We start from the raw sequence: 26,704 nt of genomic DNA, 5'->3' as shown, positions 1-26,704 counted from the left end.
GATTAGCTTGGGTAAAAGACCAAAACACGTGTGAAGTTGAGGCACACAACGATGTGTTTCGCTGGTAAAGTTTCTGGGCTGCCTTTCCTCATAACAGCCATCCCTCAAGACTTTCTCCATTTGAAGCAAAGCATTATCAGGGATTCTAACATGTAGTCCTTTTACTGAATAAGTATAATAAGTATTAGAATAATCTTAATTTATTTTATGTATTTATTTGGCTGAAATCTACAAATCCCTCCTAAAGTGTTGCTAAATTTTTCACACTGGTCCTTTAATGTCTCCTGGTGACTCATGCCTTAGAAGTAATATTAACAACTAACATTAACCAAGTGTTAGAATGTAGTAAATTAGTTACTCAACCTTAAAAACTGGATAATCTAAGAAAGGAGTTTTTATTTAAGGCTGTCCACTAATCACAAGGTGAATAGTTCCAACCTAAGCAATTCTTGCTGCTAAGACTGGCACAGACCAGTAGTTGCTTTTTCCTCCAGGTATCTTTGAACAACTTTTTAAAATGATCATTTGAAAACTACATTTGTATTTACTGGGGTTATCTTTGTGTAATATTAAAATGTGCTTAATGATCTAAATCGTTTAAGCATAACAAATACTCAAATAACTAAGAAATCAGTTACACTGCAGTTAGTCAATACGCTGAACCCTGAAATTGCTCCTGATGATCAGGCTACGCTTGCATTAGAGCTCCTTGCCACCACTGTGTGAATGAGAGGAAAGAAAGAAAAGAGGTGCTTTGGATAAAGGCTCCATTATCATTTCTAAAGAATACTACAGCAAATGGAAGTCCACTCAGACTTCAGCTGAAAGAAAACTCTACATTCACCCTAATAGGCAAATAATGATTAGATGTGGATCTTAGATGTACAATGATAAGATACTAGAGAAAATCTCAGGGCTATGAAGCAGTGGGTGTAAGTGTTTCTTCTTATGAATCATACCAGGAAAACAATCTCTATCAGCAAAAATAATGAGACTGGCTAAAGAAAACTGGCTTCCAGTACAGTTCCTTATAGCATATTATTATAAGATGTTATATTATGAGCTACTTTTTAGGTAAAGCACTACAACACAGAACTTACTCATGATCATGATGTTAACGTTGGCTAGAATATTTCCGTGTCTGTTGGAGGCTTCACACTGGTAGACGCCACTGTCCTCCACTTTGGCATTGGAAAGTATCACAGTGTCATCAAACACTTGCATCCTCTTATCTGGGTCATCTGACAGCAACATGGAATAAATTACCAAATCATCATGAAAGCAACTCAATATATCAACATGTTCTTTTCAGGATAGCACCAGCATCAGTGTTGGATAATTCTGTGAAAAGTCTAGATGTTTTGAATACAACTTAAATATATAAGAGTCAGATAGCAGTTTCTCTTTAATTAATCAAGTGGCAGATGACTTGACAGTTAATATAACCTTTTAAAAACCCATATAATTATGTGTATATTGCCACATTGCCACAACACATTTCCTTTTGAGAAATTTAATAATATTCAAAACAAATGATTCCTACTCAGACACTGTACAAGAGAAGGCACCAACTACTTTCAATTAGCGCATGCTTCTGTTCAGCATACCTTGCCTTTCAACTTCTGAAGGAGAAAAATAAAATCTGTTATCTCATCATTTCAAACACTAAGCAGACTGTTGCCTGTCACGTCACTCCAGCTTGACGTCAGGGATAGCTGCTCATTGCACTGCCCTCCTGCCCGGAGGCGCAATATGAATTAAACCACATCAACAATTATTCTCACTCACCTCTGAACATTACTCCATTCCTCCTCCACGTTATTGCTGGTTGTGGTTTTCCACTGACGGAGCACTTGATGTGCACATCAGACCCAATCACAGTGAGTTGGCTCTGAGGAGGCTCTGTCAGCCACTTTGGTGGCTCTGGGAGATGTTAAGAGGAGTCATGATGATTTCAGATAAAACAAACAGCCATCCACGTGTCAAGAGCTTTCTCTTTGATGCAAATAAACAAATGTGCCCACAAATAGAAGCATAATTAGCTCCCGATGTTGACTAACCTTCCACTATTACATCAAAGTAGTGGACAGCCTTTCCAGCAGAGTTCTCAGCTGTGCACATGTACTTCCCCTCATCACTCTCTTCCACTGCTGATAAGCTCAACAGCTTGTTGTAGTTGTTAAATTTTACCCGAGGACTCATGACTTCTCCCATTTTTATCCACTTCACAGATGGTGTAGGGCTACAATGTGAGACAATAGCATGTTAACACCGTAATGAACAAATTATTTATATATGGTGACAACATGACTGCAGAAGCGATGATACAGAATGTGCACTTACAATCCCTCGGGTATACATTCGAGCTGTAGATCCTCTCCCTTCAACAACACCTTCTCAGTCTGAACACCAGAGGGCAGCAAAAGGCTGGGTATTCTCGCTGGGGGGGCCACAGCTGCATCGGAAGCAGACAATATCATTTCTTCCTCTGATGTATAATTTTATCCACTTATTTTCTAAACTGCACACACGCTTTATTGTCAATTTCTAGTGGCTGTTCAGATAATATGAAAGAAAGCTTTGATGTGTGGTTATCACTCACGAGTGTGGCTGCTCTCTGAAGAGTCATTGGCAGGTCTTACTGGAACATAAAAAAACATAATAAAATACAGGAGCAATTTTACTGGAAGTAAGAGTGTTGGCTTGTTTTCACCAACAAAAGTTACACAATCAGCAATATCAGTCATCAGTCTGAGTCATAACAAAAACTTCCTTCAGCATCAACATGACAAGGCAAGCCCTGCTTCATTACAGGATCAAAAGTTGCTTTGAAGAAGTCGTAGTGATTTGGTCATCTTTGATTGTGTGATAAGATGAGATGTACCACACATAACATTTTTGCAGGTCTGATATTGACAAAATGCTAAACAAGTGAGCTACAGTGCAGTTTCCAAGCCAGAGAGACTTTGTCATAAACCTACAGCGTTTGACCACAACAGCCATGGCGTTTTTCTGGACAATTGTGCGTATCCTGTTGAAGGCAGCAAAGCAACCGTAATCCTGGCGACTGTCATTCTTTAAGGCATTAGAGAAGTACAGGTTGCCATCAGTTCCCATGGAAACCCTCTCATTCTGCGAAATGTGCTGGAGATCTGGAAAACAACATAGTTGTATAAATAATGTGAAATCATTGTTACAACAATTGTAACTCTTCATAGCATGTGCCTAGGAAATTCATGTTGGCTGATAAGAAGGTGCCAATTGGACAGAAACTTTTAAAGGGTGCATCAGAGGGACTCTTTTAGATGATAACATGTCAAATCAGCCATGCCTGAAAATTAACTGCAGTGTGGCCTAATATCTTATATGGAAGTTATTCTCTAAAGAGTGTTCTTGCAAAGACCTGGTGAACTCATAAGTGCACTGCAACAGAATATAAGGTATATATAGCCAGTATTTCAATAATGGATCGGTGACACGCACAACTGTGCACGCAAAGCAGACACAGAGATGTCACCAGATGGACAACATCTGTTTAGTTTTTTAAGCTTAATGGCAGCCTTTCGATTCCACATTGCATCTTGTATCAAGAAACTAATAAAAAAAAAAAAAACAGATTGAAACATAATATAAAACAACAGCTCTGCACAAGTGTTTTCATTCATTCTGCCCCATGGCTTTGGATCTATCCTTCTGAGCAGCTGAAAGCCTCTTAACTTTTTCTTCCTGACATCAGTCAGGTTTGTTGGAGGAGGTTGAGGATGTTCAGCGAAGTACTTCAGACACAACTGAGGTGACCTTATACACAGTGAATCACTTTCTCTGGCGGTGGTGGAGGGAAAAGGACCCCGATGTGCAATAAACACTTGGACCTCAAGTGTGTACCTTTACCTGAACTGTCTTTACTGTCACTGCTAACTTTGCTGATAGCCGGAGGATACAATGTGTCACCAGCCACATTCATCTGTGGGGATTTTCTGGTGCAGTCAGACAGAGATTCACACTATCTAAAACTACCCCAGCTTTGAGCGCTCCACAGTGCAAGTCCAATAACAAACTCAGGAACAGCGAAGGCACCGTTATGGCTTAAACTAAGTACTTTTTGTTACGTCAAACACCTTCCGAACTACTAGATGCAACATGTCAATCATAGACAGTAATAGACTGCAGTAGTCATTTGACCACACTGACAATTATGCTGTAATTGACCGGATATGTGGAAAATTAGGAAGCCAGGAATCTTTATATTATGTGGTTGGCACATTTATGCCCCGAGTGTACAAAGCAGATCAAAGCATGTGGTTAAGTTCTTCCTGAGACACTACTCCTTTTTCCTGAATTTCTGGGTGCCTATTTGAACAATTTCAATAGCACTCATTAGAACATATGACCAACTTTACTAAAAAGTGGGGCTTTATCATGTAAAAATACATTAGTTAGTATGCCTTTTGCTTTTTTCATCTACAAACCATTGAGGAAAAATTAAAACACTAGCTTGAGTGTTGCTGTGATCTTTTAAGCAGTGCTTTTAAAGCATTTCCTGGAAAAATGTTCATCGTTAGACCATCATTAGGCAGGTCAGCCTACTGATGAAGCACTGCTGCAATAATAATCCAGTTCAGTATGAGAGAAATTGTAGATTTAGACATCTGGTTTATGCACTCAGCTGGCGCCCCAATGTTGAGGAGCTACCATTATGACTGAATGCCTCAATATCACAATCCTGCCTAGATCCTGCAGTGATACTGTAGTGTTGTGGACCTTTGGTTGGTCTTGCATAGCCAGCTCCACCCGGTGAAGGAGAGCTATGACTGGACTGAGGGACAGCTGAACAACAGTCACCCCTCTCCAATCTTACACTCCTGTTTGTGGAGACCCTGGTGATCAATACAGCTCCAAGTTCCTGTGGAGAAGCTGGGGCTGTATTTATTACTGCATTAAATACAGCATCTGGTTTGCCACAAACATGAGTGCGAGCCTGGAGCGGGGTAATAATCGTTCAGCCGTCCCCCAGTCACTTTTAGAAAAACTGCTTTGAAGCAGTAATAAGAGTTGTTTTTCCCTTTTAACAAATTAATAAACTGGAATACGCAATATATAAATCACAAAAATGATAAACCGCCTCATGGCTTACCAACAGTCATCCAGTAGATAAGACGTGGGGCCACACCTTCTGGTGGGTTGCATTTCAGGGTGATTGGTTCTCCCTCACTAACAACAATGGGACTGAGGGTTTCCTTTGGAAACTTAGGGATACCTAGTTGAAAAGCAAATGTTCAACAACATGAAAAACAAAACAGTGATGACATTAAAATGCAAAATTCTGGGTTTTGATCTTTTTTATCTAAAGATTACTTACTGAAAGCTTTAATCTCGATCTCATTTGTCATAGCAGTTCCCAACTTGTTCGATGCGTAGCATCTATATTTTCCCTCAAACTCGGACATGTCCTCACTCTGAAGTGCAAGTAAGCCCTTTGTCTGGTTTGCTCTGATTGTTTGGAAGTTTGGGGGGACAAATGCTTGGCCATCCTTTTCCCATCTGTACCTGTTAGAGCAAAATATGATTCACATCCATGCAACTGATCAAGGCTTCAATGTTTGGCTTGTTTGTTTTTTTCAACTCATGTCACTTGACAACACTTACTCTGGTGGTGGATTGCCCCGAGCTTTACACTTGACAGTAATGGTCGTGTCAAAATGAAGTACAATTATGGGACCTGATGTATACGTTATTATGGTCGGAGGCTGTTCCACTATGAAATAAAGCCACATACAAAAATCGTTACTGAACGGTGACAGTTAACACTAAAGTTGTTGAAGTAAATAAGATATAATACACACAAGTGTATGCCAGCCATACTGCACAAATAAAGCCTTGAACGCTCAAACACAATGATAATAATAATAATAATAATAATAAACACAAACTTACTCTTACTCAGTTTATGTCATTTAGCTTTAAAAAGCTGTAAAAATGAGTGTTGATTCTGTGGACCTTACGGTATTCACATGAAGCAGAGCACAGGCATTCCATGTGAATTTAACTGTGTTAAATGACTCTTCATATTTCAGCACAGCACAAGTAAGAACTAGCAAGCACTTGTGTCATGACACTCATACCTTCTAGAGGGATATTAAGGCCTGAGGCCATGGTGGTCAAGGCCAAAAGCAGACGAAGCGACAGGCTCCCTGCCAAAGTCATCACCCTCCACTGGACACAACAGAGATCAGGAGAATGTGTTGGTCAACTGCTGTCACTTGTAATTTGGAAGGCAAAGAGGACCTGTAAGAGTCAGAAAACAGAAGTCCTACGCTCAGTAATTCAACCATAAAAGCCCTACTAAGAGTTTTCAATGACCTTCTTCTAATCGTTGACTCTGGGCGCTCTGCGGTCTTAGTTCTATTGGATTTGACTTCAGCCTTTGACACGGTTGACCATGATATCCTTTTGGCAAGGTTGGAACAAGTAGTAGGCCTTAAAGGAAATGTTCTATCATGGTTTAAATCATATTTCTCTGAGAGGTCGTTCTCTGTCATGATGGGAAAATATTCCTCTTCTTCTGCCCTTTTTCGCTGTGGTGTGCCCCAGGGCTCGGTATTGGGTCCTGTGTTGTTTTCTCTGTACATGCTGCCCTTGGGCTCCATTTTTGAAAAACATAATGTCTCTTTTCACTGCTATGCTGATGATATTCAAATCTACCTCCACCTGACTGGGGATGTTTCATCTTCACTACATCCTCTGTTTGATTGTCTGAGGGATGTCAAAGACTGGTTATTACGTAACTTTCTTACTTTAAATGAAAAGAAGACAGAAATATGATATTTTTGATAGAAATATGCCTCTGGGACAACTGACTGGCACACTCGGGCCTGTTGCTAACCACCTCACTGATGCTGCTAGGAATCTTGGAGTTTTCATGGATAGTTCCTTCAAACTAGATAAACAGGTTTCTACTGTGGTAAAAACCAGCTTTCACCAACTACGCCTAATTTCTAAGGCTAAACCTTATATACCACGCAAAGATCTGGAGAAACTCATTCATGCTTTCATCACTTCAAGACTGGATTATTGTAATTCTCTCTACTTGGGCCTTCTTCTCTTCTTCAGCGATTGCAGCTGGTCCAAAATGCCGCAGCACGTCTCTTAACCGCCCCGCGGCACTAGAAAGTATGATTCTATCACCCCTGTTCTGGCCAACTTACACTGGCTTCCTATTAAATATTGAATTGATTTTAAAATTTGATTGTTTACTTATAAAATCCTAAACAATATGGCACCTGACTACCTAGCTGATCTCCTCTGTCTATATAGCCCTCAGAGAGCACTAAGATCATCGGGCCAACTGCTCTTAGTGCAACCTGGTCTCAGCTGAAGACCAGAGGAGACCGTGCCTTTGCCGTTGCCGCACCCAGGTTATGGAATACTCTTCCTCTTCATATTCGCGCATCAGATTCCATTCAGTCTTTTAAATCACGTCTAAAAACGTATTTGTTTAACCTGGCATTCAAGGCTAATTAGGGTAATTTACATCTGGCTTTGCATTATGTAATTATTTTATATTTTATTTATTTTATTTATATCTGTAATTTATATTTTATATTGTGATCTTTATCTGTATCATGATTTTACTGGAAAGCACTTTGGTGTACTTCGGTCTTTAAAATGTGCTATATAAATAAATTTTGATTGATTGATAAAGCACAGACAGGCTCATTTCTGAAAGTCATCAAAGGTGTTGTTGAAAACACATAATGCAATAATAATCCCAGTTAAAAATATATTAAATGTTCTTCCTTAGTTTGTTATGTTAAATATGCTGAATGATTTCTGAACAGGCTCCATGATAAATATCAATAGATTACAAAACAAAGCAAACTTAATATTCTGAAAACGGTCAGTTTAAAGAATCTGTGACTGCTTGATGCAAGATATCCTATTGAAGACAACAGCCATTTCATGTCCTTCATTGTTGTGAAGTTGTGGCAGAGCACTTGTTTTGTGATTACCCTTTGAACTGTAAAGCCTGGCTGGTGGCATCGCATGACATGCTTACAGTAAACCCGACTGGCACAAAAGCTAAGCTGCTGTCTGCAACGATCGCTAGATCCAAGATGGCAGTTTATAAATTGGTCTAAGCCCGTCACTGTTTCACGGCTTAGCTCTCACAGTGTTGAGACTGTGGCGGCAGCACCAGCAATGCCAAATGGGTTCACCCTCCAGTTAATCCTGCTATCAGTAGAATGAAGTCGGTGAGCTCCAGCAGTCATACAGTACGCTGCTTAACAATGGCTGAGCGCTACTCTGGGTTCTTCTAAGGACACATGGCTGCATGTGCTGCTCCCACTTAGTGAGCAAGGTTAATGTGGTGATTGTTATAGACTCAATTTAGGATTAAGCCACTCGAATTTAGAACCAATTAAACAAATTAAGAGAGATTGCTGCAAAGTATTGTTTGCAATAAGGTCTTATTGTGATTATCTTTCCTGAGTTGGAACAGTTACAAAGCTTGTTAGATGTTTGTTCCAGTGGAGTGAACAAACATTTTCATGCTGCAGTGAAGCTGGAAGCCACGCTTATTCTAGTCTGGTACAACAGTAGTGTGTATTTCAAGCCCAGAGGAAAACACACACTCGCACACCAGCACACACAGATAAAGTTTTTTCACTGGAGACCACCCAGAGTACCACTGCACTGGCATTAAAAACAACTTTAGTGACAGTGTTGAGATTTATGTGACAGGAAGAAAACTCCATCAGCCAAACAGACTCTGCAAAGTCGTCTTCAGGCAAGAGGCCTGCAAGTCCTCAAGTGACACAGGAGGGGAAAAAAAGGAAGCTCGAGCTTTTGAAAAGATTTTCAGTTATCCTAACAACACGACAACAGATTTTAGGCCAATTTCATTCGTGTGGTGCAAATGCACTGTTGGTTGCTTTGTTGGTCAGGCAAATTACTCAACTCTGCACACACGTCGAGATCTGCAAACCTGCCACTTCACTGAGAACTCAAACAAAGCTGACATAGTCCATTTCAAAAATCCTTGGAGCATAAATGGGGTGGAGTCACTATGTAAACACATAACAAAGGATTTGTTTTCGGAGCTGAGAGATGCATTACCTGACACATGACAGCTCATAGCCACAAATCCACAGGGATTGTGTAACCCAGGCTAATACTTGGCCAGAAGAGAGTGTGTCTTCTACATGACTAATCCTTGTCAGCCCACACTGTATACAATGATCTCCTCTACTTCCTTAAAAGCAAACTTAGTACAGCCTTTCCTCGGACAGACCAGAAGCTCTGCAGACTGTGCATGTGTAGCTGCAGAGTACAGGCTGCAAACTTACAGACAACTGATTTTATGTCATTCCACTCAAATACAGAGGGAGTAAGCACAGAAACCAACCATTTCCCAAGGACTACAAATTAGACTGTTCATGAAGTAACCAATACTTACAGTCTTTTGAGTCATTTGACATCTTATGTCCACCTCTAGCAGAGGCTCAAGTCCGCATAAAAAGTACAGGACCTCCAGGGGATCATTCCAACAACTCTCTCTGAATCAACATCTCTGACATGTCCTTTCCTCCTCCACCTCACGTTGCTCCCCTCCTGGTACACAGACACGCCTCCCTGCCCGCCCCTCTACTCAAGCAGCTCAAGGAGCGACAGGAGACTCACTGAAGTGACATATGTCGCCAAAGCCTCTCACTTGGCAAAGAAGCTCTCTAAGCCTGTGACAATAACTGGGACAAAGGGTGCACTGCGGGGCTACTCAGTAAGCATTAAAGAATGGGTGGAGAGGAAGCGCAGGCATGTCTGTCCCCCTCTCCAGCTCACTCTCTCTCACCCTTTTTCCTTGATCTTTCCATACTGCCCTCTACAAACTATGCATGCCCATTTACACCGGGCTCGGTCTCAATGATTTTAATGCAGTGTGTCTTAGCTCCATTGAAAAGAGAACGGAGTCATTTTCTCTCAGAAGGCCAGATCTTTTGTGGAAGTGTACTTTCATTCCCATGCAGTGCTCCAGGGTATTGATAGACGGAGGCATGGAAAAACATGTCTGAAACAGACTCGATGGCACTGATAAAAGGCATGACTTGGCTTTACCTTCCTGTATTTTCTCAAGGTAGTTTCTTATCTGGAGATATGTTACGAAGGTTGCATTTCTCATTCAGCTATTCAAACAAATATTCCTCGTATGTAGAGCCTCTGATGTTATCTAACTGTAGTTCCCTCAGCAGGTCTTGATTATATTCCAAGTAAAAAGAAAAAAAAAAAAAAAAGCAGGGATTTGCAATATGGGCAAGACATATTAAATTGGTCTTGAGTTTGTTCCAGATTTGTTTTACAATACTCTACCTTAGACATCATTTTTTTTATTCTAATGGAGACATAATGACTGAACTAAGAAGGTGAAGAATCCTCATGGTGCCTTGTAGGGTCATCCAAGCAGGAAAAAGAGCTGACATTTACTCTATAGTATATTAAAGTCTGAAGACTAGTGTAAGCTCCTTGCTTGGCTTACACAATATTCTCTCACTTTTAGGACATCTATAACCCCAATTAAAAAGTAAAAATAAGCAATTAAAGAAAAAAAAGAAAAGCATTTGCACTAAAATTAGAAGTCTAAATATCTTAACAATCTGTCTAAAATTACATTTAGACTTTTCTTTTTTGAATAAAGAAAGAAACCTCAGGAAGCTGCACTTTTTAGTTTTACTGTTCAGCTTTTTTACTTTTAAATCAAAGCGTTTTATTCACTTGACTACAGTTTAACCTAAAGTTGCTTTTAGCACTGAAGGGCTGGACATAATTATGCACTTCATTTAAGAGAGCTGTCATCGCTTTAAATGAACCTATTCCATGTTTAGAAGAGCACAGTTCCTGTAAGCACATAAAAACTTAAAAGGCCAAGCCTCTTACAGACTTCCGAATTCAGTCATCGTTTGACATGCTATTAGGCTGAATAGGCATTCAGATTAACGTGAATAAAAAGACAATCACTGTAGCACGACCACTTATCTGATCTAAGTAAATACATCCAGTATAGAGTTACCTCGTTAAAGGTGGCTGCAGCAGGCACGAATTACAGCCCGATGAAAAGGAGAGAGGAGAGACTGTGTACGTTTGTGAGTGTGTGTGCGTGTGTGTCTGTGTGTGTGTGTGTATACGGGTATTAACATTTTTGTGGGGACCAAAATTGGAAGTTTACTATACTTGTGGGGACCAACAGCCCTTATGAGGACCAAAATCCTGGTCCCCACAAGTTTGAAGGCATTTTTGAGACTCAAAATGTGGTTTTAGTGTCAGGGTTACAATTGGGTTATGGTTAGGGTTAGGGTAAGGGACTAGCAAGGCATTATGTCAATTAGATGTCCCCACAAGATATGAATACCCGACATGTGTGTGCATGCGCGTGTGTGTGTGTGTCTCAGCATGTGTGTGTCCATGAAATAAGGCAGGTTGCCCACCGATTGCTTAAAAATTCTCCTGAGAATTTTATGTTTTGTGGCATTGACCTAATATATTGTCCACTGTGTTTTAGTCTTTCAGCTATTTGCTAACTAAAACCCATCAGAAGGCCAGATCTTTTGTGGAAGTGTACTTTCATTCCCATGCAGTGCTCCAGGGTATTGATAGACGGAGGCATGGAAAAACATGCCTCATCAAATTCTTGTGATTGGGACAGACACCCGCACCTTCCCAACTCTAAGTCTAACAGCCTTGCTCTTTCTTAAACTAGACAGGACCAAATATTTGCTATTAAACTGTGTTAACTGACAAAAAGAAAAGAAATGATATACTCCAGATTCACAGTATCATTATTCTAATTATAGCCCACTCCATAAATGACTCAGCTTAGCAAAGCTCCTACACAAATAAATAAAGAGCGTTCCAGGAGAATGGACAAAAAAAGTGTTTTCAGAGTCTCTGCTCATGACCAGCTTCACTGTGTTTGTTAAATCCGCGCATAGCTTTTAAAACAAACGAGAGAAACACGTCATTTGCAAATTCCACCCTTTCATGTTTTAAGGAGACTCTCGGTTCCCTGCAGCGTAGCCCTTCCCAGTACCTTTGTCATAATGCATGTCCTCTCTAACCTTCTTGGTACTTTCTGATAATTACAAGGCTTCTTGCTACAGACTATATCTACCAAACAAACTTGCCTTCAAAAAAGCTTGACATACAATAATGGAGCAGGGCGCGTAGTACGAGATGACTAGGTTAAAACAACAATACATGTCTGTGACGTGCATACAATGAGTATCATCGAAGAGAGGCACACCTATGCTTTAAGTCGCAACGGCAGCTAAGATTGTAACTCATTCTTTCACATTCTTAGATGTTGAGTTACAATTGGGAAGATTTCAGTGTGTCAGGTAACAAAAGCGCACCGGAAAGCATGACTAGTTTTGCTGTCAGCATTGAAATGGCAGCTATCGGGTTTCTGACAAACATCTGCTGACAAACAACTTCTTCAGAAAACAATATAATTATGAAGAATATTTGTTTGTAAATCAGAACTGCTATGTTACAGAGTACCTTTGATTTCATAGTAAATAATAGTTATTTGGTTAGATTAACTATTATAACTAATCCCAGCTGCCGTTCTATTCAGATTGTTTAGAGTTTGATCTACAAAATTGGAGAAAAAAAACTAACACCCAGACAAAATAAGTGTAAGCAATGTTTTGTGGAAGTGGAAGTGATATTTCAACTGTCCACAATTATGACAAAACCTGAGATCTCTTCAGATAATGACTGGTTTCTGTCTATGATTTCTTTACCTACTCAATCTCGCTGATGGGTAAGTATCGGTAGGCCACTCATTCCGGGTGTAATATTATTAAAAAACAAAAAAATTTATTCAAAAATACAGAGCCATCTTAAAAACTACCTGTACTCACCAGTAAACTGGGACAGTTCCAGCTCAAAGTGGCTGTAATACAATATTAGCATTAGTGATATGTAATGTGGCCTTAACTGACCTGTTTCCCCTGTCAACAGCAACAACGTGCCTGCTCCTACCTCCACATTCAAAGCGCTGATCTGTAGTAACTTGTTGGTTTCATCGTTTCACTTTAAGTCCTTCAAGCAATTAAACAAGCCGGTAATCATCTATGCCCGGAATTCACACAAACAGCTCCCTGACATACATCAAACATTTCCACATCAAACCTGTGCTGCCGGTGTTATGTAAAGAGGCCGGAGCTCTCCGCTTTACACTCTATACAGGCATAACAGGTTTAAAACCACAGATGTGCAGCAGCTCTCATTTTGAAACTAGAAAAAGCTACAAAAAAAACATTGTAATGCATACAAAGGCACGTGGCAAGTTACACATAAAAATGCTCCTTGTGCTATTAATCACTCTCCATACAGGACCTGTAAACACACTTGTCTTTGTGCTCGTTTCCTGAAATTCATCTCCTCCGCAGATTTGTTAGGAAATTTCAAACACCACACAGATTTTCAGTCATTAACACATGCTCATTCAGTTTAGCACCACAACAGAGGTTTCATTGCGTCACTGCCTAATGTGAATGTAACTTGCAAAGCACATGTGCTTTGCGCAGGCCTGATGAGTGTGTGTTGCTCATGAAAGTGCTGCCAAGCTCACTCAGTTGTGCTTTAAGTGCTTCCCGCTGTGGAACACAGTGATTTGTGGAGTGACATGTGAAGAGCTGCCTCAATAAACAAGAGCTAGCCTGGCACGCAAATGGCACGCATTCCACGCACGCTATAAGGATTATAAATTCCTAATACTCAACCCACAGTCTTTAAATTTCACTATGCGCAGGATAGTTCATTTGCAGATCTTTCATCTCAAAAGAAATGATGTATTTTCTTTAAAAAACTGCTAGATAAACTGAATTTCCATTCATAGAAAAAGTCAAAGTCCTCTGAGTGAGACAGCCTATAAAAGAACATGAATCACTATTGAAATATGTCCCTTGCAGTTGTAGGGTGACAAAGGGTGGCATTCAGAAGCTTAGTCAGTTTCCATAGCTAGCAGCAAAGAGACAGACAGTTTGGAGACAAGCTGTCACACTCAATTTCCTCCCTTCAGACAGTCAGGCCACAAGAAGACCTCATCAAACCTGCCTTCATCTCAAAACATTGTTCATCACCGTTGCAGAGAGGCAGATAAAGGAGCAGTGCTGTGCTCTGTTGTCTGAACTAAGCCGGTAATTAGTTTATGGGATAATCTCGAAGGCCTAAAGTGGTATTTAGCTGGGTTAGTAAAGTCTTGTAAGAGTTTTTGCTTCAAAACAGTCATCTGTGCAGCAGCTGTCCTTCATTAGTTTGCTTAACAAACTTGCAAAAGTTGTCAGTTAAAGCACAATGTTTACATTCTGACCAACTTTTGACATTATATGTTTCTATATTACAACAGAATTACTATTATTGAAGACATTAGAAGGAAATCATTTAATATGCCCCTATTGTCTTCTGTTTGTAACGTACTAAAAATGATCAACTGAGTTTTAGGTGTCAGTGTGGCTTTTTTTTAGCTATTGGGAGAACACATAATTCACATTGGCAGCAAATTTCATTTCATTTAAAGCAATGTTTCCAGTGACCCATAAACACATTGCTGTCACTGTTTGTGAAAGAAAGTAACAAATGAGAATGTGGTTTTCAGTCATAATTAATTCTTTTTGAAATGCCAGAGAATATGTGTATTCAATCTGTAGTTTTGTCATAGTGCATCAAGTATTTTGCGATGGATCCAGATGGATCCACTGTTTGTAAGTGTAAAAAGAAATCAGTTTCACAGACAAAGTAATAAATCCTCACAGAAGAATGAAACTTGCTTCATCTTGTAGGATGAACACATAATTGCGGACACTCTCACTCTACTCAACATCACCTCTCACCCCGCCTTTTAAAGACTCAAAACACAGTTTCTGGCTGTTAAAACAGCAATCTTTGTATCATTTTAAAAAACATAAATTATTCTCGCTTCAAACAAATTCAGCCCGCAGCCTCCTCAGTTAAGAAAAGCATTCACAGACACAGTTCGGGTCACTTTCATATGTGTGTGAGAATAAGAAGTGACATGAGTAACCATCACAGAACGTGGATTATATCTATAACAGCCAAAAAATAAACAAATACCACAAGCAAAGGTAATTTATTATGTATCAACTAATTTAAAAAAGAATTCACTCGTGAGAAACTCATCAGAAATAAATTAGTTGTCTGCCTATTGTTGATGAGCTGGAAATAAATGAGTTTCAAAGCATCTGCTGCAACATGTCAAGAGAATAAGGCTCATGAGTCACTTCAAAGTTTTCCCTCAAACCTATACCGCAGAAATCTGCGGATCCCAGTAACTCAGTTAGATAACTACAAAGCTATTTAGAAACCGACCGAAAAAGATGTTATCGTCGTCTACTTCACATGGTGATCGCTTTCAGTCAAATGCAATCTGATTTTGAAAATCGAGGTTTGTACGTGTCCAAGTAAAATGCTGGGTAAAATGTAAATAATGTACATTTGGTGACTGTTGAGGGCATTTCAGTACACTCAATGCTCTGTCATGTTTAGGAAACCAGTTTGAGGTAATCTGAGCTTTGCAACATGGTCAGCTATCCTGCTGGAAGCAGCCATCATTGGACTGATACACTGTGATCATAAAGGGATGGTTATGGACTACAACAACTCAGGTAGACTGTGGCGTTTAAATGATGCTCATTTAGTACTAAGGGGTCTAAAGTGAGCCAAGACACTTTCCCCCACACCACTGCACAACAAGCATCAGCTTGAACCATTAATACAAGTAGGATGGATCCATGATTTCATGTTGTTTATGTCAAACTCTGACCCTACCATCAAAATGCAGAAGTCCATTAATTTTGGGTGAGCCTGCGTGAATTGCAGCTTCAGTTCTAAGCTTAGGGCACGCAGTGTGGTCTTCTGCTGTCATAGTCCATTTGTGTTTGGAGATGCTCTTCTGCATAGCTTGGTTGTTATTTGAGTTACTGTTCCCTCAAAGCCATCTTTTCACCAAGCGAACTTTTCTCTTTTGGGCCCTTCTCTGTAAACTCTAGGATAATTAATTATATGGGGAAATCACCTTAGATCAGTCCATCGGGTACAAACATCCATGTGCATGAGCAGGTCACCTACTGATCAGACGGTTAGTGGTTCGATCTCTGGCTCAAGTTGCATGAGTGCAGCCAGTGTTTGTGAATGGTAGCTAGTAAGCACTTAAAAAGCATAGAAGACAGTGCTTGTGTGAATGGGTGAATGTGGAATGTTGCATAGAGTGCTTTGAGTACTCCGGAAGAGTAGAAAAGCACTGCATGTGAATATAAAGTTCCTTAAATTACCTTTGATCCCCTTTCCGATGCTCAGTTTGAACTACAGCAGATTATCTTGACGATGTCTACATGGCTTAATGCATAAAGTTGCTGTCATATGATTGAGTGATTTGATATTTGTGTTAATGAACAGGTGTACCTAATAATGTGTCCGGTTAGTGTATATCATCGATTAAATGATGAGAAGTCTCTCATCCTGCAGATTAACCTCTACAATATGGACTTTGACCACACTTGGCAATCCATGGTCTTCTCTGCAGCTTGGTGAGTGCAGCACAGCAGCACATGCAGTTATCTGCTGAGGTATGAAGATCATCACCAAATGTTGGCTGTCACTTGCATACAGCGATTCCCTGGAAAATGTTACGTATCTCAACTATGACATAGAAATTCTTGGCACTTTCTACATCGTTGACAGCGTAAAATGCAACTGGGGGATTTCAAGAATTGTTTGAGAAAAGGCGACAATTATTTCTTCAGAATTTCAATCTGGTTTTTCCCCTGATTTCTTCCATATATGCCATGGCTCAGAGCCAGGTGAACTTGAGAAGATCGTTTGCCTTGGTAGGTTTAAATTACTGTTGGGACAACTACCATAAGAGCTGTACCTTGCATCTCTCTGTCTGAGCAAAAGCATCACTGCTGTCTAACACAGGCTCATGACAGGGGTACCCCTGTGAAAGTGTCAGGGCCTTGCTTCATTAGCATTTTTGGAACACCATGAATGAAAGTGTTTGTTCTGGTTTGTGCGTCCAATTGAAAGGGTCCATTAAAGAGTGTTTTAGGGGCTCTTCTGTGTTAGGTCGGAAGTTTGGGAGCTGGTGTGTAGAGGAAAGCGCCAGAAGATAGACGAAAAAGGACAGACAGACACGACGCTACCCTTACCCTCCACCCACATTAGTTTATATGAAGACGACACACTGCTTTGCGTCTTTCAGTCACGAACAGGTGCGCCGCGTAACATGTGACAACAGCAATCAGAATAGTAAATGTTTCAACAAAGACTCAACAAGTTGGCAAGCTGTGATTAAAACCAGGGCGGCTAGTCCCACATTCAGAGCCAAGTATCAAGTGAAGTCTCATAACTGCACCTCAGAGATTGCAACATCCCCCCAAGCAACTCTGCTAACTTGCAATTAGCAAATACCTCCACTTCTCACACAAGGTTACTACTAGGACTGAGGAAGCACTCTGGTAGCTTAGCAGTGAAAAATGAGACTTCAAGGTAGCACAAAATATTGCCATGAAGAAAGAAGTCTGACAGTTTTAATAGTTTTTTTTAAGTAGTTACAAGTACACATTTTAAAACACATGTTACTGCTACAATTACAGTTAGATGGAGCCCATGGACAGTAGTCATATGGTTACTAGTGCTGTTTATTCAGTTTTGGCAATAGCTCATGATGAAAAAGTCAAACAGTGAATAACTGTGGAGGATACACAATCACCATTTTCATACAATTAAACAGGTCTAAAAGAAATTTATTGCTATAACTGTCATTTTTTTAAGTAGCAAATGTGAGCCACAGTCTTTTTGCACTGGAGTTTTAAGGGATTTCTCCACCATAAATAAATAAATTATGTCCCCCAAAAGAAAATTTTTATCTGAATAGAAATATTAAGCCATCTTATCTTCATGGGAAAGTAGCATCTCTGGCAAGAAGGAAAATAGCAGTTGATTTTTCAGAGCCGCTGCATGACCTGATGGTGATGCATATGCATATTAATACCTGCCGGAAAGGTAGCGCTGGGTACTACCAGTTTAGTGCCAGATTGCTGTGAGCAAGGTTTTGACCCTGACAAAGAATGAAAGTTAGAGAGTACGAGAGAGACAAAAACAGAAAGAAAGCAGGGGGGCTGTGTTGTTGAGTTTTGGGGAGGTGATATCTATGGCACAGGAGAGAGAAATCCATGGGAATTCTGCTCATTAGCATTTGAATTGAATTCCAGCAGGCGGAAAAGACAGACACTGAGTTCAGGACTGTTGTTAGTGAAATTATTGCACTGAATGTTGTGGTCAAAGCTAATCTTTGCAACAAATGGAGAGCTTAATATTTCAGAAACCTGGGAAAGATAATGATTATTGCAAAAAAATGCATACTGTAGGAATCAGTGTTTCATGGTATTACTGTTGTAATGTGCACAGAGCAGTTAAACTCTGAAAGGCATCACTGCTTTTGAATATTATGGTTAAAGAAGTTTAATTTTAATATATGGTAATAACATTAATTAGCAATAATGACATTAGGAGTTTACTGCAATCAACTGAACAGTTAGTTGGGACAAACAGTCACTGGCCTCTGTTACTGTTTATCCTCACTAGCTCTTTCAGTGCAAACATTGACTATTTTCATCATCTAAAAATGCTTTAATTACCTTTAATTACCTTACCTTAGATTTAAAAATGTTGAAATGGTTGTAAATTTGTAGATTTCCCACTTTAAATAAAATGGGCCCCATGCTGACCAGCTACAACTATATGATTATAATCAAATGATAATTATTTTAACACATAAATAAGAAATAGTAATCAAATGATATAGAGTTACTACTAATTGGAGGGAAACCTGATAAAACAGTGGCTTTTATTTACACACAATCTTTAATATAGAGCATTGTAAATATTCCTTTCACAAAAGTCCATCCTTTTTGTGAACATCAAGGAATACTGCCAACTAAATGAGTCATGTGAGCAGAGAAGAATGAAGTCTAAAAGAATTGCTTTCAGCCTTCTTGTTCTGTAGTGTGAACTTGTCCTGGCTCATGTAAATCAGTCTCAAAGCAGGGCAACATGTAAGAACACAGAAGGTATGTGTCATAGGCAAATTTTCTTGACTCCTGTTCAACAAAAGCACTCTACATTTTCACATTTTTGACCCAAGTGCAATCTCAGACTTTGTTTTGGTTTTGTGATATGCCCTAACTTTGCTGAAGTCTATCTAAAGGTGCACATCTCTCTCCAGGTTCCAGGAAAACAACAAAACTCCAATGATATATTTCGCTGGAGGCGGCCACACATTGAGAGGATGTTTACTTCATAGCCGAGGACAGGAACACGCTGTCCCAGTCAGCAGGGCGATGTGCTGTAGATGGCACATCTTATTTCTGTCCCTTCTGTCTAAAAGTATGTTTTTGTCCTGGAAAAGGGGTTTAACAGTGAGGGCAGTGTTCAAAAGCGAGAGTCCAACAGAATGCTGTGAAGAGCATTTCAAGTGCCAACACACCATGCTCCCCACTCACTAGAAGGAATTCATCCGATTGTCAACTGAACTTGTCGAAAAACTCTTGAAGGTGCGGCATGGGGGGTTAAAGTAGGCTGAGCACAGCCTTCGTGACCGCTCTCAAAGCCAGATCATCCCAACCTTCTCGTGTAGAATTATCAGTTGCTCCAATTTAGACGGGGTCCAAAGTTATTTGTGCCCCCTGCGTGAGGTGTTGATTTCACCCAACATTTGTCGGCTGGAGCAGTCATGACCTTTGCTCCTGGTAGTTAGGAACTGCCAGAGCTGAGAGGCAGAAAGCCAAACAACCATGGTAACAGAAATACTGGTATCTATGTCGGGAAGATTTACTGGGAATTTGTAAGGGATTTCCAGAGAATAAAAGCTTTATCCCATGATGAGTGAAAGTTTGATGCCTGCAAAAGCTGTCACCAATTGTTTAAATAGAATAGGCAAGATAGACAATCTGAAGACACAATCAGTTTCTCACGCTGCAGTGCCCCCTCTATTTTAAACCACTGTGTTGATGCGCAGTGACTCCCTGTGTCAGTGCCTGCTGTAAATATTTTACAAGCATTCCAAAGGTGGACTGGCTGTCCTTGGAGCAAAGCAATAAATTCCCCCGCCAAATACGCACAGAGCTGTAGTGCATCTTCAGTGGTCATCTTCTAATTAACGCGGACCAACGAAGCAGAACTAAATTATCGACCAAGTTTAAAGGCAACGTCTGCCTGTCCTTTGGAAATTGCGACACAAAAACTAATACTTGGAGCAAAAAGAGCCACCTTAAAGCCAAGTGCTGTTTTTTTTGTCAAACTTTAAAAACCTCTTTCAGAGGTTTTCTTTCATTTTCTTTGGTCGATTTGTTTTGTATCAAAGGCTGTGCACAGATCGCGTATGGCGCCGCGGTACTCGATAGTGAATCAAATGCAAGAAAAATATACAAATACAGTTTGCACAAAGCATCAGTTAAACCTGCCAAGATCAATCAAGACACTATTCTCACAGCTGTTATCTTCATTCTCTATTCTAAAGAACAAGTTCAGAAGCACACAGACACACACATGCTCATCTTAATTTATTCATATATGCGGTATTCTCAGATTACCAGTTAATCCACACAAACGTGTTCTCTGAGTCTACTAATATGCAAAAGATGTGATCTCTGTGCTTCTCTAGGATAGTAAACATCCCTGTTTCGTTCACATTCCTTTTTGCTGCAGTATCCTGCTGCCTTTGCCGTCTACTTTAAAACACTAACTTTAATTTGTTCCCCTCAAACAGATGAATTGTTTGAAGCCTTCTGTGAATTATCTGTAACTTAATTTATGCAGCAAAGAATTTATTAGTTTACAATTTACTGTCGCTGCATAGCTGTGCACACAAAACCATTTAACATCTTCTGCCCATTAAGTCACAAAGACCATTATGATAAACAGCTAATCGCAGATCTGAAAATTTTATTTGACTTTGTTCTTTCACTTTCTCACAATGGCAATCTCCAACCGCCTCATCAGCAGCTTCAAAACAGAAATCAATTTCTGTTGAAAACAAGAAACGCGCACATTAAACTGCCTGAAATGTCTCTGGAAGCGACAGAAAAGCAAAGCCATTTGCAATCAGGTCTGTTCTACCATTAAATTTGATTATTGGGTTATGTTATAGTCATTCAAGCAGTGGCCTCATGTTGATACCATAATTTTGTTGACTATAAGTGACTGGCATGGAGTTTTACTCTTCCCCATGCATCACTGATTAAGTGGCTGAGAAATTCACCCCCTGCCTGGTAAGGCTCTTACATTAAACTATCTGCTTCTAATGGATAACCATGAGCTGCTCAAATGCTGACGGCAGCTAAATATACTCTGTTCTGTCACAACACATTTGGCAAGATATTAAATCCACGCGATCTATAAAGCACCAGCTGACTGTTGGAAACATATGCCATGTACAACAGGATATTAGAGTGTAACATCAAGTCAATAAAATGTGTATGTTACAGAGTTATGGAGGTGTCTCTGTCAAGTTTCAGCCTCTGAATAGAAGGACGTGATTTACTAATGCAGCAGGCTCCAATTATACAATTATGTAGGTTGCCAAAAAGCAATTATCTCGTCTTTTGCCTCAAAAGGTAGCTGAGATAGGTGGAAACAACATGCCTAGCACACATGCTGAACATGCCGGTACCGGGGTGACAATGTGTTGTACAACCTGTGAAAAGCAGGAGCAGGAGGTGCTTTCCTGGCACCCCGTTTCATTTATGGTGTCTCATTGGTGCCACTGTGGAGCTCCCGTGTTTGCTTTTGAAAGTTTTGATTTTTATTTCACAGTGTCAAAGTGTTATGACATTTCCTGCATGAATCCACCATCAGTTTGCATTCAGTCACTTGCTTCACAATAAGTGCACTCAGAAAAACCACTCACCATCTGACATTTCAAATTTACCATCCTTTCTGTGCTTGTAATAAACCAGAAAATGCCGGTGAGTCATGAATGTGGAAGGTTCAATTCATGTTGTTCTGGAAGCATTTATTTAAAACAACCTGGATGATAAAAAAAAAAAACTAAACTGGGAAGAGCCAAAATAACTGAGTGTTTTTGTGCACTGTTTGAGCCAACAATAGAAAATTGAACTGACTAGTTTGATCAGCGTATTGTTTGCAGTCGTTTCTTCACCAAAATTCTATCCTGAACTGAGGATCTTTGACTTTGATTGCATAAAAAACATCAAATGCAAGCTTCAGTTTGGATTCAGGGAAACTACAATGGGTGTTTGAAATTTTTTATGTTTTTAAATGTGAGAAAATCGAATGTCTGGTTTTGTTTGACCAGTAAATATTTTTTCAGTATAAACTGCTTACCCTACTGTTAAAAATCTGCAGCTGGACTTGAGGATGTAGACCAGCATGTAAAACTGAGGAGGCTGAATTCTGTCATTAGTCATAAGGTAACCAGTCATGGGTGATTTCTACATCTTGGAAAATGTTGTCCTATCTGCGGTGGTCATCAAAATTATGATTTGTCCTTTAAAGATGGTCTTCATTAAAAAAGAGAGATATATAGTAGTTGCTACTGTACATAAATATGTCGCCTTATGATTGATTGCAGGCCACCCATAAGACAGACCAAACAACATTGTTGTCCCATAAAAGCATTCGTGTGTGCGTGTGTCTCACATATCCAAACAGAAACAGTAAAGACATCTGCAAAGAGCATCTGTATGCACATATTCACAGTGTGTGTTTCCATCGGCTGAGACTACAGGACCCTTGACACGTGAGAAAAAGCTGAAAAAGCTGACAACAATCGCAACACAGGATGTTTTTTTAAAATTAAAAGCTGACCTTGTTCTCGTGCCACAGCCTGTTCTACTGTAAATTACTTTATTGAAAGCTTTGCACAAACATCACCACAGGGAGTGAGGACCGCAGGATTCCCCAATTACCACATTTCAGTCATGTTGGGTCACGCAAAGAAAGAGATGCGACCCATTTCACCATGACAAAGCTGCAGAGTCCTGAATAGGCCAGCTTCACAGGACTAAGCCTGGCTAATGCTCTGGGCGACTCACCCACTAACCCACCACTGCTCCTCACCCTCTCAGAGGCGTAGTAACCGAGTAACAGAGAGTGAAACGCACTATTAGTGCTGGGCCATACTACAAATTTTAGTACGGATCTGATTGCAATATTTTTAACCTATAAAGGCAGCTTATTTAGGGGGTAGCATTGTGCCATGATTTATGAGATGAATCAACATCAATTTGCGCATTTTAAACATTTAATGACCGCTAAATGGCTTAATTTCCACAATTAATAGATAAATGATACAAAGCAACACACCTTTCACTATTTCATGTATTCTGAACCTTTTTTTTTTCTTCTTCTTTTACGTTTTTTTTTGGGGGGGGGGGAGATGGAATTTAAATGTATCTGTCCCTAAAGTACTTTAGGTGTGACAGGTGACACTAAAAGGCTTGTGCATGTATATAGCAATGGATAGAAACAAAATACGGATCCGATACCAATACCAGTGCTGGATCTTTTGCCCCCTTTATTGGCTATGAACAGTTTGCACGTAAAGCTTCCTCCATTTGGAAGAGATGTAAGGAAAGTGGGCAGGTGACTTTAACATTAAAGTAAGAAGGTAATGAGAACCTTTGCAGGCATTTGTGGCTCTCTATCTTCACTACATGATTTGGCACTTGAGCTCCGATATCATGCTGAGGTACAGGTGCAGGTTTTTAAAAGTCTGCCTCTGTATATAAACACTGATAAATAGCCCATCCACTCTTCTCGCATTATATCCCTCTATTACAAAGCTGAACGCCTCTTTCTTCCGCAAGTCAGACTAAAATAACATAAAGCAGTCACATTTTTTTGTTCTACTACTCACCCCTACGAAGAAGAGCAGCTGGAGTGATGAATCAATCTATCAGGGATTTGCCCTCAGCTTTCACGGTAGGCGCTTCTGTTATTTAACATTTTAAGTGGATGACAACTTTTTAGTCCACGCTATGATTAAGCGCTGACTGTATGACAAACATCTCCCTCTGGAAGACTTTACGTCAAGTTAGCTGCATGCGCACTTTTTTTCCTCCACCTCATCCTCCGCTTGTGAGAAACTTTTTTTTTTTGAATGACAGCCAAGAAGTGCGGAGTCAACAACTGCAACAAGTCTCCACAAGGTCTTTCTTCTATTTTGGAAGCTTCAGAGGTCAAAGGACAAGCAGCGAGTCTGTGTGTGTTGACTGCTGTCTGTCATATATCGGCACCTGGGCTTGGAGTTAAATATGCGCGTATAGAAAACCTTGGGAAATATTTTTGTCCGCATGTGCGTGCGCGCGAGTCTGTGGCATGTCAATCAATCGAGGCAAAAAGCCCGAGCCCACGGGTTCGTCACTCCCACGCATACTGTACCTGCACACACACGGGGCGCCCATTTCTAATATTCAAAACAGTTGAGCCTCTTTATTGGTGAATTCAAAGCACAATTACTGCTCATTCATGCACGTAATTGCCCTTTCCCGATATATAAAGAGGGTGAATGGCTGCTGAGTGGACCTTACTTTCCCCATCGACGCATATCAACCATTTTACCTGCTTGAATTTGAAGTCGATACCGCTAGAGAATACAGTTGCCCAGTCCTGCTCTTTTTATGTCCACAGAGTGGATGTAGGTTAAAAAGTTTGTACAGTATTAGTCCACACCCACGTGCAACTGATATCAGCGTGATAGGTGAATAATAAGGGTTACAAATGCAAATAAAGATGGGCTGTGTGTGTCAACTGTCTGCAACCATACAGTTGACAGACACTGTCGCCTGAAGTTATTTTTCATGAGCATGAACAAGAATGTGAAGTGCAGATATGCACTGAAAAAACAAAAACATATTGTTTACCCTCTGCAAACATGAAGCAGTAGGTTTGAGTTAAGTCCAAATGAAATGTATGAAAACAATGTTTGTTTGTTTTTTAAGTCATATAATAAAATCATTAAGGAAAATGTGCCTGGTATAAACTGAATGTCAAGTAAATTTCATCTGACCAGGATCCATTAGATGCAACATTTTAGACTGTACCTATGAGACAAAATGACATATAAAATTTACATGCAATTAAATTTGTCAAATTCAGCATTTTGGACAGATTTATTTATTTATTTATTTATTGAGTGTGTGGAATATTCTTTGACATAAACACAAGTGGACAAAGGCTATTATAAGTACTAAACTGCAGGTCGTGTTTAGATTTTTTTGTTTGTTTAATTTAGAGTTTCCTCAAATTATTAAACTTTCGGATTCTGAGCATTTTAATCTATCAGTTACTTTGATTTAGGCAAATTCTAGCATAAGACATGATTATTGTGACGATGCTGGGCTAAGTCATTTGAGTCCTGTTGCATAACAATAAATGAAATAATTTCAAAGTGTGCTAACAGGACATTTTATTTTAGTTCTTTACACTTTAACACAAAAAACTGATCAAAGCAGTGTATACATGTAGTTCAAGCTGTGCATCAGAATAGCTTAGAAAGGAGATTTAAGTGGCATTGCTTGTACCAGAGTTGGTCTGAGTATCTCTACGGTTTATAGAGAATGGTGCAAAAAGCAGAAAACATCCAGTAGGCTGCAGTTCCCTGAGAGGAAATGTGTTGTTGATCCCAGAGGTCAGAGGAGAATGGCCAGACTGCTTCAATCTGATAGGCAATATTAACTCAAATAACCACTTGTTACAACCGAGTTATGAAGAAGAGCCTCTCTGAACTTAAAGGGCATCAAACCTTGAAGCAGATAAGCTACAGCATCTACACAGACTGTCATAAACAGTATGAAAGCATGGATCCATCCTGTCTTGTATAAGTGTTTCAGTGGTGTGGGGGATATTTTCTTGGTACACTTTGGACTTTTCAGTACCAACTGAGCATAATTTTAATGCCACAGCCTACCTGAGTTTTGCTGCTGATCACGTCCATCTTTTTATAACCACAGTGTACCCATCTTCTGATGGCTGCTTCCAGCAGGATGTCACAAAGTGTGGATCGTATCAAACCGGTTTCTTGAACATGACTGAGTTCACTGTACTCAAATGGTCTCCAAAGATCTGAGTCCAACAGAACACCTTTGGGATGTGGTGAAACAGGAGATTCACATCACTGATGTGCAAGCCCACAAATCTGCTTCAACTGTGTGATGCCATGGACCCAAATCTCTGAGGAATGTTTCCAGCAGCTTGCTGAATCTATGACACAAAGAATTACGGCAGTTCTTAAGGCAAAACCACGTCCCTGTTGGTACTAGCAAGGTGCACGTGGTGAGTGTATGTTGCATTATACAACACATGGCATAGTATATGCTTATGTCAAGGCTGGGCTGGTGTGAAGGTATCAAAATTTGACTGTCACATCACACAGTTCATGTCATCTTTTCTTCTTTTTTTTTTAGTTTTGAGGTAGCAAAGACTTTCTTGGATATTTGTATAAAAGATGAGCACCCAGTGCCAGATTTAATAATCTGATTGATTTGTTGATTGCCAAGCATGTTGCGTGACCCTGCACACAGAAGGTTTTGAAGACACCTGGAACATTTAACCAAACCTAAACAGACAATAAATTAGTTTGTTCATTGTGCTCATTTTGCCATGCACA

General features: G+C 39.9%; 1 protein-coding gene across 8 annotated transcripts in view; it reads right to left on the bottom strand.

Moving 5' to 3' along the window:
* Positions 1-24,115, bottom strand: part of chl1a (cell adhesion molecule L1-like a) — a 48,683-nt gene extending 24,568 nt beyond the window's left edge. For 2 of the 8 annotated variants that reach the window (XM_084916669.1, XM_084916673.1), the window contains exons 1-11: positions 9,458-10,199; positions 6,123-6,285; positions 5,647-5,755; positions 5,360-5,547; positions 5,135-5,257; positions 2,982-3,152; positions 2,603-2,641; positions 2,344-2,455; positions 2,061-2,242; positions 1,789-1,923; positions 1,101-1,241 (exon numbers count right to left, since the gene is read on the bottom strand). In XM_084916669.1, the coding sequence (XP_084772795.1) occupies positions 1,101-1,241; positions 1,789-1,923; positions 2,061-2,242; positions 2,344-2,455; positions 2,603-2,641; positions 2,982-3,152; positions 5,135-5,257; positions 5,360-5,547; positions 5,647-5,755; positions 6,123-6,204 (1,282 nt within the window). In that variant the 5' untranslated portion in view covers positions 6,205-6,285; positions 9,458-10,199. Of the gene's footprint in view, positions 1-1,100; positions 1,242-1,788; positions 1,924-2,060; positions 2,243-2,343; positions 2,456-2,602; positions 2,642-2,981; positions 3,153-5,134; positions 5,258-5,359; positions 5,548-5,646; positions 5,756-6,122; positions 6,286-9,457; positions 10,207-23,953 lie in introns of those variants that run through there. The other 6 variants (XM_084916668.1, XM_084916671.1, XM_084916672.1 and 3 more) reach the window with 6 other exon arrangements.
* Positions 24,116-26,704: the final 2,589 nt, after the last annotated feature.

This window comes from Perissodus microlepis, chromosome 20 (assembly GCF_051167445.1).
Source record: "Perissodus microlepis isolate ML-2025 ecotype Zambia chromosome 20, ASM5116744v1, whole genome shotgun sequence".
Lineage (NCBI taxonomy): Eukaryota > Metazoa > Chordata > Actinopteri > Cichliformes > Cichlidae > Perissodus > Perissodus microlepis.
This window is presented reverse-complemented; position numbering and strand designations above follow the sequence as displayed.